At 34.2% G+C, this 13,536-nt stretch overlaps 1 protein-coding gene across 2 annotated transcripts; it reads left to right on the top strand.

Annotated features, from left to right (window-relative positions):
* Positions 1-5,416: 5,416 nt before the first annotated feature.
* On the top strand, positions 5,417-12,032 carry LOC105224853 (probable G-protein coupled receptor Mth-like 9). 2 transcript variants are annotated; one of them, XM_011203073.4, is made up of 8 exons: positions 5,417-6,494; positions 8,120-8,264; positions 8,323-8,514; positions 8,577-8,810; positions 8,882-9,038; positions 11,051-11,254; positions 11,370-11,470; positions 11,552-12,032. In XM_011203073.4, exons 1-8 carry the CDS (start codon positions 5,955-5,957, stop codon positions 11,596-11,598), a joined length of 1,620 nt encoding a protein of 539 aa, XP_011201375.2. In that variant the 5' UTR covers positions 5,417-5,954; the 3' UTR covers positions 11,599-12,032. The 2 variants fall into 2 exon arrangements, with proteins under 2 accessions (XP_011201375.2, XP_011201376.2); XM_011203074.3 differs by having other exon boundaries at positions 5,419-6,494; positions 11,391-11,470.
* The last annotated feature ends 1,504 nt before the right edge of the window (positions 12,033-13,536 follow it).

Raw genomic sequence — 13,536 nt, 5'->3', positions numbered from 1 at the left:
AAAATTAAATTCACTAAATTGAAAATTGCTCTAAAGCTTGTTTTGAATATTGAGAGCGACCCAAAATTGTTATGAGCATGAGCGAGAGGCAAGGGAGAAAATGTTAAAACCTAAAAATCTGCGATGGTGGAGTGTAGAAAAGGGAAAAAATCACTGGCAGCCGAGAAATAAAAGAATGAAGAAATAAAAATTAAAAATCACATTTAGCACGAAAATGAGCAAGAGTCGTAGATTTTAAGTTATTAAGCATAGCACTTAACTACTTTTAATAGCAACTTACATATTTATGTATGAAAAAAGAAAAAAAATTTGTGAGCGTGTCATATTTTTGTTGTACCATATGTATTTAAGTAATTCACTTAATAATTTAGTTAGCTTTAAATAATAATTATGAAAATTAGCGAGTTAGCAACGAGCCATATAAAATATTTAAAACACATATAAAAGACATACATAAATACTGTTATGCATATAAGGGCATATACACACGCACATACGCAAACGAATTATGAAATAATAAATCACTAACTGTACTTAAAGTATAAAACTAGGAGTTTATGTTTGAAAAATCTTAGATGGCAAAGGATGAGCAAAGGCACAGTGGTGGCTAAATGAAGAGGATAAAAAATGATGTTAAGTTTCTTAAAAAAACTGTTCTAAATAAAAATTTAATAATAAAAAATTAATTTATTTGTTATTTTTATAAAAAAAAGTAAAGGTCACAGTGGTGGCTAAATGAAAATTTCAAGATAAAAATGGTTTTAAGTTTCTTAAAAAAAATGTTTAATCAAAAATATAATAATACAGAATTAATTAATTATTTTTAATTTTAGAAATAAAATTTAATTAAAAAAATAAAGGTCACAGTAGTGGCTAAATGAAAATTTCAAAGATAACAAATTATTTTAAGTTTCTACTTTTAATTTTAGAAAAATATATTTTAATAAAAAAAAGTAAAATTCACAGTGGTGGCTAAATGAAAATTTCAAAATTTAAAAATGCTTTTAAGTTTAAAAAATTTTAATATTAAAAATAAAAATTAATTATTTATTTTTCATTTTCGAAAAAATTAATTCAATAAAAAAAGTAAAAGTCACAGTGGTGGCTAAATAAATATTTCAAAGATAAAAATGCTTTAGATTTCCTAAACAAAAGTTTTCATATCAAAAATACCATACAAGATTAAATCATTATTTTTAATTTTCGAAAACATTATTTTAATAAAAAAAAGAAAGGTCACATTAGTGGCTAAACGAAAATTTTCAAACGGAAAAAATTTTCGTTAGTTTCCTTAAAAACAATTTTCTAATCAAATATATGATAATAAAAAAAATAATTAATTTTTTTTGAAATTTCGAAAAATATTTTAATAAAAAAGTAAAAAATTTAATATATTCAAAATTTGTTTAAAAAATTATATATTATTAAAACAAATATATATTTTTTTTTATGAAAAATTAACCAAAAGCATTAATTCTTATTTATTCTTGGACATTTTTATTTTCATACTTATTTAAAGAATTTACATTTAAACAAAGAAATAATAATAATGTAATAAGACTTGTGGTAGAATTTTTTGAATATTTGCAAAATAAAAAAACCTAAATCTATGAAATATTAATTTAATAAATATACCGTAATTTTACTAAAATTTGACAATTAAAAAATTTTTAAACATAAATTCAAGAAAAAAATATTTAAATGACTAAATTAACCCACTCAACTGAACTGTTGCCGCAACATAACCTCAAACTATAGTCATTTTCAAAAATACTATTTGTATATTTAGTAGTTCGTAAAGCTCTGTTGTTCAAAAGTTTTACAGATCCGAGTATTTTAATCCTTTCTGTTCGTTTGAAAAACTTCTTAGTCAATATGTGCTACAGTCAGAGGGTTGATTTGTGAGGCTATATTATTCACCAGAAGCGCAGCAACCCATTAACAACTTTAACTCCTAAGTCTACATTAAAAAAGAGTGTGGCATATCGACAGAACACCTAGAACCTTCCAAAAAATTATATACATAGAATATTTTTTATCTAGAAGCGAGTAGCAAAAGAACACTCAACTCATATTAGAAACAGCAAATGTCTCAACTGTTAGCTTTTCGAACTCGAAAAACATCGATATAGATCCGGGTAGATACACTTTGAGGTAAACTTTGTAAAGAAAAATATATAATAGGAGGATAAAACTAATAGGAAATTAAGGTAAAAAATTTACGCACCATCTGAGGTCGAGGAAAGGAAGGAGAGGTGTGTGGTTGAATTTTTAAGTGTCACGATTTTCGACGAAACTACGAACCCTTTAAAAAAAAGTCATATGCCAATGAAGTAGGTAATGAAAAGGTCTATAAATTTTGTATGTAAACTTTTGTCACATAACCTCAAAATTTTTTCGGGAAAATTTTTTTTCTCATGAAATTAGTGGTATTTTAACCTCTTATGTTCCAGACATACTATTTTCAATCAAAAAATCCGAAGTTAAATAAACTTTGCATCCGTTTAGTATTAGTGTCATTAAGCCAATATTTTTGAATATACAATGTATCATGTAAGGCAACTGGCGAAAAATTGTTACTGGCTAGTGGCCATAGGATCATTTTAGTAACTCACCCAAATGTGTATGATAATTTAGTTTTCAGTTACGACAAACTGTGCAAAAAAGATTTCAATAATTTTTCATAGCAGTCTTACCTGGAATAGAGAAGAGAGAGAAAATAATTTATGACTTATAAATGTAAAGCTCTACAAATGATAGTAAAGCGAAGGCATATAGTCACTTAAGATGCAAAATAACGTAACATCACTTTTCATATGTTTACCGGCGAGGAAAAACGATATAATAGAAACCACTCATATTCAAAGAATATTTGAGTTTTGGTTATAAAATGGTTATATATTGGTTATAAAATGGTTATGTATTGGTTATAAAATGGTTATGTATTGGTTATAAAATGGTTATGTATTGGTTATCATACACTCATATTGGAAAAAAGTTTTTGTTTTGGTTATAAAATGGTTATTATATCTGACAGCGATTTTTTAAGGAAACGTTGTTTTTCATTTTAGGTGACGATATACATATATACTTAAGAATGTATATAAGTATTGACATATATATTGCTAGATATGTAGTATGTGCCTTTTAAACTTTAAATGTAAGAAAAATTTAATTCATATGAAGTAATTTTATTACACTCCATAGAAATCTTTATGTGCTTATGTGTATGCGCATGCGCAGTCATAGTTATGTAAGAAAATATTGATGATCTTTTGCCATGCTTTATTCACTTCTATTATAATTAATAATATTATTAAATTATGTACATTTTGTTATTATTTTTTTATTATTAATTCATATATCTTTATATTTTTAATTATTTAATTAATTAATTACATAAGCTTTAACTTTTTAAGTATGAACTGTTAATTATTATAAATATTTTCGATTTGAATAAAAGTGTAAATAAAACACGAGAGAAAGAATGATTAATATTGTACAACATTTAATCTTCGCGTTTATAGTCGAACCGATTTGGTAGATTCCGGCATAGGCTACTATTTGACTCAAGGAAGGCCGGTGCCTAAGGGGTTCCGGTCGAAAACATTCTGAATTCCTACTTCGATTGTGAACGAAGCGAAGCCGCTGGCCAAGAGGTGCAATGAGATCGAAGCTTAGGGGAAAGGTGGAAGGAGAGTCTCTTTTTAGGAATCCTCTATTATCTCTAGACCACTATGTATTTAAGCAGAGGTAACTCGCCGCTTACAAAACGATCAAGACATGTCAAGTAGTGTTTAACCTCTTATATCAGTAGCATCAAGCGCTTGTGAGCAGACACCCTTACTCCGATTTCATGACATTAGGATTGAGTCAGTTCTTCGCTTTTTTCTTGCGCTCTCGCGTTGGGTCTCTGGACCTCTCGTGAAATCGAACAGCGTTGGTCAAAACTGAAACTTATGCGGCTGCGAGATCGTACTGGCCCAGAGTGGAACGCTAAAGGGCTTCTGAACTCTGATTCTATGTAGCGAGAAAGGTAAGATGGAATGATCTAGACACTTTCTGCACTACAGTCCAGCTTTTGCCAGACTGAGGTTGAGGTCGGTAAACACCCCTTCAGCGAACCTGCGAAGTGGCTAGAATTAAAATAAGCTATTTAAACAAATTTGTGGTGGGCTCTAAGCGCTTCGTTGATATAAACGAGTTTGTTGATTCAAATCTATCAATTTTCGGAATAAAAAAGAGCCATCGTTCACAGCTGTCCCAGTGGGAACCTCCGTTACATTTAGGGCGAGGATCTGTTCTATGAGCTAACCGAACCTAAACTCTTTTCTATTAAGAAGTATTATTCCGTGGTTTTTGTTGACTCCAGTAGCAAGATAAATATCTGTCCTTAAAGAGATTGCTGGTTTGTAAGCTTAAATTGAAGACGTCGACCGTGGTTTTGACCATTTTCTTGCTTTTAGGAGTTCTTTGTTTCACCCCAAGATCAAGATTATCATGTGTCTTTGGCTTTACTGTAGTGAGAATGATGACTTAAGGGCTTAAACTGACAGATATTTTTTTAATATTTTCTCAGTGTAGGAAGATGTTAACCATTTCTAAGCTCAACATCTTCATTATTTTTCTTAGGAAGCAACTTTTACTACTTGTACAAATATCAACTTGTTGGGAAAATAGGTCGGAGGTTAAAATTCTCAAGTGTAAACTCATAATGTGGAAAATCGGACTATAGCTTGAGCCTAAATAAACTTTTCTTAAGAATCAAACAGTGGTGAAGAGGCAGCTTTTAGACCAAAAGCGATTATTATAGAGTCACAACCCTTACGCCTCCGATATAATTTTAGTTTCCGCAAAATCATACGAGATCCGAACTTTATGGTATTTGTTTAAGGTAGGTAAATGTTGGCTTGCTACAAACCGCAGAAGTATGGAGTAAATTTTGATATTGAAGAGTTTTAACAATTTTCTAATTTTTTTCCAATATTTAAATACCCCAAGAGCTTTCAAAGCTCCACTGACACGATCATTTTCAACAAGCAAGCGCTATTTTCAAGTGCATTCTTGGTATTACTTTGAACATAAGTATGTAAATATTTCCTAAGCAAAGTAATATATACGCCATCACTTTATTTTAAGTTTTCGAAAGAGCTTTGTTAGCTTTTTGGCTTGTGACACCACTAAGCCGACAGCAAGCTTTTTGCAGCTTCAAGCTATTTTCCAAAATATTAGAATCTTTCTTTACTTTTTTGCAAACTGTTGTTGGTTTATGAAGGCCAAGGTATTTAGCTAGCGTGTAGTGTAGTCGAGCGCGCATACTGACACACACACTCACAACCAAATGTGAGCGCGCGTGTGTGCCATTACTTAGAATGAGCATTTGTGAGCGGATATTGGCTTGTCGCTAGCGCAAATGCTGGCAGTTTGTTTTGATTTCTGGACCGCTTTGGACGTGTGTGTCTATCCGACGAATGTCTAGCTAGTGCTGGTGGCTGGCAGACGACGACGACGAGCGCGCGCGACGGGTACAAGCGAGAACGTGTGTTGTTGTGTCTAGTGTGTGTGTGTGTGGCGGCGGTGAACGTGCTGGCGACGAATGAAGAAAGAGCGTGTGCAACAAGTCACCAAAAATGATTTGATGAAAAAAATCAACAAGTAATACCAATTTTAATTACTAAAAAAAAGCAAAGAATTTAGAAAAAAAAATATTACAAAAAAATACGTGACAACGTGACGTCACCGGCGCGCTAGTCGAAATAAATGCTAGCTATTGGCAAATTAAAAATTGTTTGTGCACTAAACATTCCGCATTCGGCGAGTCGTTAATTACTACCACATCACCTTTGTGTGGAATTATTAAAATTTTTCTTTTCTTTTCGTACCAAACGGCCCGGGTGTGAGTCTACCGCGCATTGCATTGAAACAAATCACCTTTGCTAATTAATAATAACACAATGTTTAACGCATTCAACTTGAAATCGCAACTTTTGTCTGTGCTTTTGTGGCTGCTGTTGCCTTTCTTTATGAGCGTACGTCCGCTAGCGGCAGCGACACCCACTTACCCCTGCCCCTACGCGCAAACTGTCAACATAAGCGACGGTTTGCGTCTCAAAGATGGCTCCTATTCGTATGCCGGGCTCCTCATACCGGCGAATATGACCGCGCAATACAACTTTAAGGTGATCGATGGCATTCTCTCGAGTGCACCATCGCATACGCGCGGCTGCGCTTGCCTCCAACGGCCTTGCATTACCTTCTGCTGCCCGCCGGGTCAGTTGTTCGACGAATACAAGCACGCCTGCCTGCCACATGCGTCAACGCTGAGCGCGCAACAGCAAAGCGCGCAGTACACGCACATCGAAGTGTCCGATGTCAATGGCGGCCTTAAGGTGGTCAATATCAGTGACATGTTTGTGATGCGCTTCGAGGCGGGTTGCAGTCGCAAGTATATTGATAAAAGCGATGCGAGCTTCTGGAAGTGGGACCTATATGCGGTAAGGAAGTGTTAGGAAAATTTGGAAAAATAAATGTTTGAAAAGTGCTCGAGTGATGTGACGTCAATAGTTGTGTTGGTGATGTGATATTACAATTACATTAAAGTTGGGCGAAATGATCTAAACAGCTTTTCATAACTCGTTGTTGACATACGAACTAATAATGTGATGTCAAGTCATGAAATAGTCAATACATAGAATACAACTGTGGTCTTGATGTGATATCACAACCATATTAAATTTTGACCTAAAGCTAAACTGAAGCATTTGTGTCAAATAGTACTTGAAAAAAGTTTACATGCAAAGTAATGATGTGATAACAAGTCATGTGACTTAAATATTTAAATTTTCTTTAAACAAAATTTAATATACTCTTCATATTAACTCACAACCTTCATCCGGTGATATCTTTGAACTGATGGTATTGGATGATGTGATATCACGTCATGATATAATCAATACATTATTTTTGCTGGCTCTGAAAACTGGATTTAAAACTACACAAATGTGAAAATTTACGTGATTTATAACAAGTGTCATATGTGATGTCACCATATGACGTATACAATATATTTTTTAGTTTTTTAAAATTAAGTCTGGATATATATACATATATATAATATGAACTGATGTTTATTGTTTATTGAAAATATTGGATTCAAAAATATTCTCAAAAATAGTTTTTAAGTTTAAAAATTCCGAATAAGACAATTGTTGTTGTTGTGATGTGATGTGTTGATGAGTATATATGACTAAAATAGAAATCATTTGAACTGACAGTACAAACTAAAAAATCTATTTTTATAATAAAGGTGATGTGATATCACTTGATCTGCCAAGTTGACTAAATCATCACAACAAACTAAGCTAAAGATGTAATATTTTTACAAACATATTAAATGATGTGATATCAGTCGAAGAGCTAGTGATGTGATCTTTGTATGTGTTTAATATTATCGCAGTATTTTTTCCAATAATCACAAATAAAGGCATTAGTTACGACTACATAATTAATGAATATGAAGTGGTGATGTGATGTTACACCGAACTATATTATATGAAAACTTCGTTTTTTTCATGAATAACGTTACTAAATAACGTTGTTTTTAAACTAGAATTACTATTACGTTGAAGTGACATGATCAGGTATGCAGACGATGTGATATCAGATGAAAAATATGAAAATCCTATTTTAACATAAAATTTTATTAAAGATAAAGATAATTTGCTACTAGTGAGGCTGCCTCTTGACATCACTGCGATGTGATATTTTTTGAAAACACTTTATCTTGCAGTGCAATCTTATGTCACACTAAAAATATGATGTGATGTGATAACACATAAATTCCGTACAGCATATTTCTAGTAGAAAAATTAAAATTTTGTAAAAAATATTCAAATTTGCTAATTGTGATTTGGCGATGTGACATGATGTGATGTGATATCACTACTAAATTATTCTCAGTTTTTGAAAGAAATTAAGCAGCTCTACTCATAAACTGATATATAAATTTATATTTGTAAAAAGTGCTATGTTTCAAATAGATATCCGATACCAAGCATCCCAAAATATAATCACGTGATAATCGCAAAATCATATTTCACCTCCAAATTTACACTTTCAGAATGGCTCACTCTCCAGTTTGGGTCGTCTTTGGGATACTGATCAGTACTGCCTAACGCCATTGGAGCACAAGAAAGTCTGGAGCTTGGTGCCGCTAACATGCGAGCGCTCGGCGCATGGATTTCGACTCTGGATTTATGCGATCTGTAGGTTGCCCACTCGTTAATTTCGTTTCTTTATTCATTGCTTCACTTGTGTCCCTAGGCTTATTTATGGCTATACTGATTTACGCCTTCATACTGCTCACGCTGGTCTCGATTAAGGCGGTGCGCAATGGCGGCTATGGTGAATCGCTCATCTTCCACCTTGCCTCCACAATTATTGGTTTATCGGCGCTGACATATCTGGCGTTCCGTTCACGCTTGGAGCTCTCAGAAACTGCTTGTCGTAATATTGGTAAGTATACCGGCGCGTTCTAACTAACCTAGAAATGCTATTGATAATAATTTGTCTTGCAGGTTTCATTGCTTATGTCTTTCTGATATTTTCATTTTTCCTGCTGACTATCATAAGCTGGAATTTTTGGTACAACTTCAAGACGCGACGCTTGAGCAGCTGGAAGCGCAAGTTAATCTACATGTTCGCCTTCGGTTTGGCGGTGGGTTTGCGATTCCTACTGAAATTCATACAAGACTCCGATATTTACCAGCCGCTGAAGCCCGGCATTGGTGATGCTTTTTGTTGGTTTGATGGTATGAAAGCCATTTGAAGCTTCTTAAAGAATTGTTTTTGATAACTTATTGTTGTTTCTCATTCCAACTAGTTCGCTTGTGGGGTATTCTCTTATACTTCTACGTGCCGATCTTGATTTGTTTGGCATTCGGCATGTTGCTTTATCTAAAGACCTATTTACTGATTTGGAATTTGCCCGAAGACGTCATAAATGTGGCTGGCTACGATATCAAGTTGATAAAAGCGCAGTGAGTATTTTAAAGAACTGGTCAAGGAAGGGCAATGAAATAGTGGAGATTAGCGCTTTGTTTGTTGCCGCTACTTTTTTATCAACGTTAAATATTATAGAAGTAGTTTTGATAAGATCGTTCTAAAAACATTCGGCTCTACGTAATGGTTATCGGTCACAGTTAAATTGATTAACTAAGGTTCGAGTCTACAGTCTATATCGCTAATGTGGGGTACGTAACTTAGAGAACTCGAAATGATGGTCAAACTGCGTTTTTGCCGGTTATGGTTTGACGAAAAGCTATTTAAAGAACGAAGTAAAATAGAACATTGAGAATATTGAGGCTTTCATATTCACTGATAAGGTTCTATCAGTTTGTTGGCGGTGGGCTTCAGTCTTTCACTCACTCGTTAAGACCTCATATTAAGGTGGCTGATGCATAACTTTACCTTGACAGTTCTTCGCCGCTGCATTTGAATAGCTTGGCCGGTAATTCATCGGTCATGGCGCATTGTTGTTCTTTAGTCGTGTAATTGCTATTCGAACCATTGCATAGTCAGGCAATGGAACATCTGTTCCACCGTCATCGATAGGGGAATCTGGTTCGCCATGTCCAGACATTACACTTTCCCTCCTGTTCAGGAGGTTGGAGAAGTGATCCATCCATAATTTCAATATACTCTGAACATCAGCTACTAGATCACCATTTTGTGTCCTAAAAGAGCATGCTCCATTCTTGAAACCTTTCTGCATATTCATCTCACTTCGCTCTTCAGCTCTCGGTATCTAACCCACCCCACTCATGTTGTGGTCGATTGCAACATTGTGAAGTAGGCTGTGAAGATGTACGTATGGAGCTTGAAATGCTGTCCCACAGTTTCTTTATACCGAGTTGCTGATAAGTGAAGAAACCTGGAGTGCAAGCCGAGTAGAAAACCGTTTCGTTGTCGGTTGTGATACTAGTACCTTCCCTGTGTTTGTTGACGTGGGCGTGCTTTACTGTGCAGAGGTGGACGCGTATCTTCGCTACAACAAAATAGTGGTCCAAGTCGATGTAAAGTTCTCGGAGCGTACGCACGTCAAGAACATAAGAGATATGTCGTCCACCTATTATAAAACGATGGATTTGGTTTCGAACTTTTCGATCCGGTGACAGCCAAGCAGCTTAATGATTTTTCTTGTGCTGGAATCTAGTAGTGCAGACAACTATATTTCGAGATTCTGTACATGTAATATGTCGAATTGGCTTCGCTGAAGCTTCCTCTCTTTTAGCCGTGACTCTAGGCTTCACACGGATTGGCTACCGCATCTTATACAAGGAGCATAACTACAGCCCATCATACCCGGATATGCCTTAAATAAAAATATCATGAACTTTCTTCCAGAATCCGAAGTTTCTTTTATGGCCTAGTTAGGGAACAAGCACTCTTTTTTTTTTAATTAATTTTGTTATATATCAAAAATTTAAAAGTGCTACTAGGTGGAGTAAGCATTACAGACGTTCTATAGAGGTCTTTTTCCCACACTTGGCTTGTTAAGTGACTTTAGCCATAATTTCTTCAAGATATAACCGCTTCTCTCATCGGTTGGGTTATAAGTTCAAAAAGGACCGACGCTTGGATCTGTATATTCAATACAATCTAAGAAAACTTGCGAAAATATAGGGATTATATTCCGTTCCAAAAAAATATAGAGAAAATAATTATTTTTACACCTTGAACCTATTAAGTTTGCCCAAAGGAAAACGTTGAAGACTCTATAAAGTATAAAAATAACTGATCGATACGAGCCGAGTCGATTTAGCTAGCTTCGTCTGTCTATCCGTCTGTATATGCTTGAGCTATGCTCTCAGTTTTTGAATTTTGATAGTTGCCATTCAAACTGTCGGATCAAAATCGGAATAAAGACACTTTTATAATCTTTATACTATAAAAAATTCAACTGTGTAGGGTATTATATCTTTGGAGCTGCCGAAGTTAAAGTTTTGTCTTGTTTTATTGAGTCATAATCATATATCTTCCTCCTTTCTAGTTTCTTTGCCTTCTTTGGTTATCTTCTGGGCGTCACCTGTGTATGGCTACGCGAGCTCTTTGTCTATTTGACATTCCGTTGGCGTGGACAATATTATATAATCGACTTCATAACGGGAGTTTGCATATTCGGCCTGTCCGTGGCGGGACTTATATTTCTCTTATACAAAAATCCTTTAGTGCGAGCCTGGTGGCATGTTAATGTGTAAGTATGATATATAAGCATTATATATATTGATATATATAGTACATATATATAGTACATATAAATATATAAAACGTCTGTGGAAAAGATCTAGCTTTAGCATATAATTATTTAGGACATTTTACTTGCCTTACAGAGCGGAGGAGAGAACGGAAAACGGCGTCTACTTAACGCAAATTTATCACACGGAGCAAGAGAGGACCGATAAACTCAAAGGTGAAGTTAAAATTTATGTTTTTTTTTAATATTTGACAACAGATATATTCTGAAACTGATTTTAAATTTTTTTCTCCACAGAGGGCTACAAGCATGAGATCAAAGAGGAAGATCTCGCCTTAAAATAAGCCATGGCAATAAATATTAGCAATGACAATCGTTCGACTGAAGTGAGCTTAGATAACTTGTGAAATTAATTTGAATCCATGACTTATATCAAAAATATATTTTTGTTATCTAAAGACATTAAAAAAAATATCTCAAGAAATTTTAAATAAATTTTTTTATGTAAAATAGATATGCATAAAATATTTTAAGCACATTTTAACGTATTTAAGAATACCCAATACGTAACAAACATCATCATACAAGTATTGGAGGGACTTTCACTTAATATGTACATGTGTACGAATGTTCATAGGTTATTAAAAAAATGTCAATTATAATATATTTTATAAACTTAATATATAATTCCTCGAAAATTTTGTAAATTTGAATAATTGCGCAAAAAAATATACACATATTTATAAAACCAAAATAGTAATAATTATTTTATCGAATACATCGATTTTTTTCAACTTCGGAGGCAATAAAATAAATATCTATAAAAATCGATACATTATCGATAAATATATGTAGATCATCAAATGAAAATTAGTACACGTAACTTCCTTAGTCGTATATTGCTTTAATGTCGTCATCCAATTAGCGTTTATAATTTTTAAGAGATGAGAAAAATTTATCGATATGTTAATTCAGTTAAATACAAGAATGTTAATAAGGATAAAGTTTCAATTACGCTTAATGTTGCTGCTGAATAATCCCGACCAATTTTTTTAATCTGATAATATCGATAAAAAAAATATCGTATATCGATAAATATTTTATCGATAAAGATCGATTTTACTCTCGCAACATATGACCACCTTTTATAAGAGTATTGTTCACCGAACGGTTTTTTGTAACATTAGGCATAAACCTACATACTATATATAAATGATCGGAAATAACGAATTAAATTCCCAGAGACTCTCTGTCCGTCCGCGAGTTAAAGCGATAAGACCATTGCCACGCCCACAAAATGCGGTTAATCGCCAATCGATGCATTTTACGTTGAGTTCTTAAACTGGAAGTGCACAAAATACTGCAAGAACTGAAGCCGCTCGACCGATCCGACGTTTTCGAGCCAAATTTTTTTCAGCGATGAGGCTCATTTCTGACTCAATAGATAAGTAAAAAAACAAAATCACCGCATTTGGAACGAAAAGCAACCTTAAAAAATTCAAGAGCTGCCATTTTATACAGAAAAAACAACGGTTTGGTATGGTTTGTGGGCCGGTGGAATCATCGGTGCATATATCTTCAAAAATTATGCTGGTGAGAACGAAACCGTCAATGTTGACCTTTATCGCGCCATGTCAACCGGCTATTTGATGCCTGAAATTGAAGCTCGCGATCTCGGCAAGATTTGGTTTCAGCAAGACGGCGCCATTTCCACACATCCCAACAATCAACGGATTTATTGAGAGAATACTTTGGTGAGCGGATAATTTCACGTTTTGAGCCGGTCGAATGGCCACAAAGATCGTGTGATATCACACCGTTAGACTTTTTCCTGTGGGGATATGTAAAGTCTGAAGTCTATGCGGACAATCCCGCTTCGATTCAGGCCTAGAATCAAAACATCACGCGTAGCATTTGCCAGTTACCGGTCCAAATGCTCCAAGGAAAGAGCGAAAATTGGACTCAACGGATGGATCATCTGAGACGGAGCTGTGATCAACATTTGAAAGAAATAATCTTCAAAAAATACATGCCAAAGAATCTTCTTTAGAATGATAATAAACATTTCTCATTAAATATGGAGTTTCTGTGTTTTTTCCTTAATGAAGTAGGGAACTTCGAAATGGATCAGCCTTTACTTGAATACTGCCAGAAGTTAATGTAATGACTCCTGACCTGCTCTAAGCCCATATAAATCCAACATAGAGACTTCCACTTCCACTTCGACTTCCACTTCTTACTACCAGAAGTCAATGTTGGTCAAAATGTGTGATATTTTATTC

The sequence above is a fragment of the Bactrocera dorsalis genome, unplaced genomic scaffold, assembly GCF_023373825.1.
Source record: "Bactrocera dorsalis isolate Fly_Bdor unplaced genomic scaffold, ASM2337382v1 BdCtg079, whole genome shotgun sequence".
Taxonomy (NCBI): domain Eukaryota; kingdom Metazoa; phylum Arthropoda; class Insecta; order Diptera; family Tephritidae; genus Bactrocera; species Bactrocera dorsalis.
The sequence above is the reverse complement of the archived record's forward strand: the minus strand, read 5'-3'. Positions and strand labels throughout refer to the sequence as shown.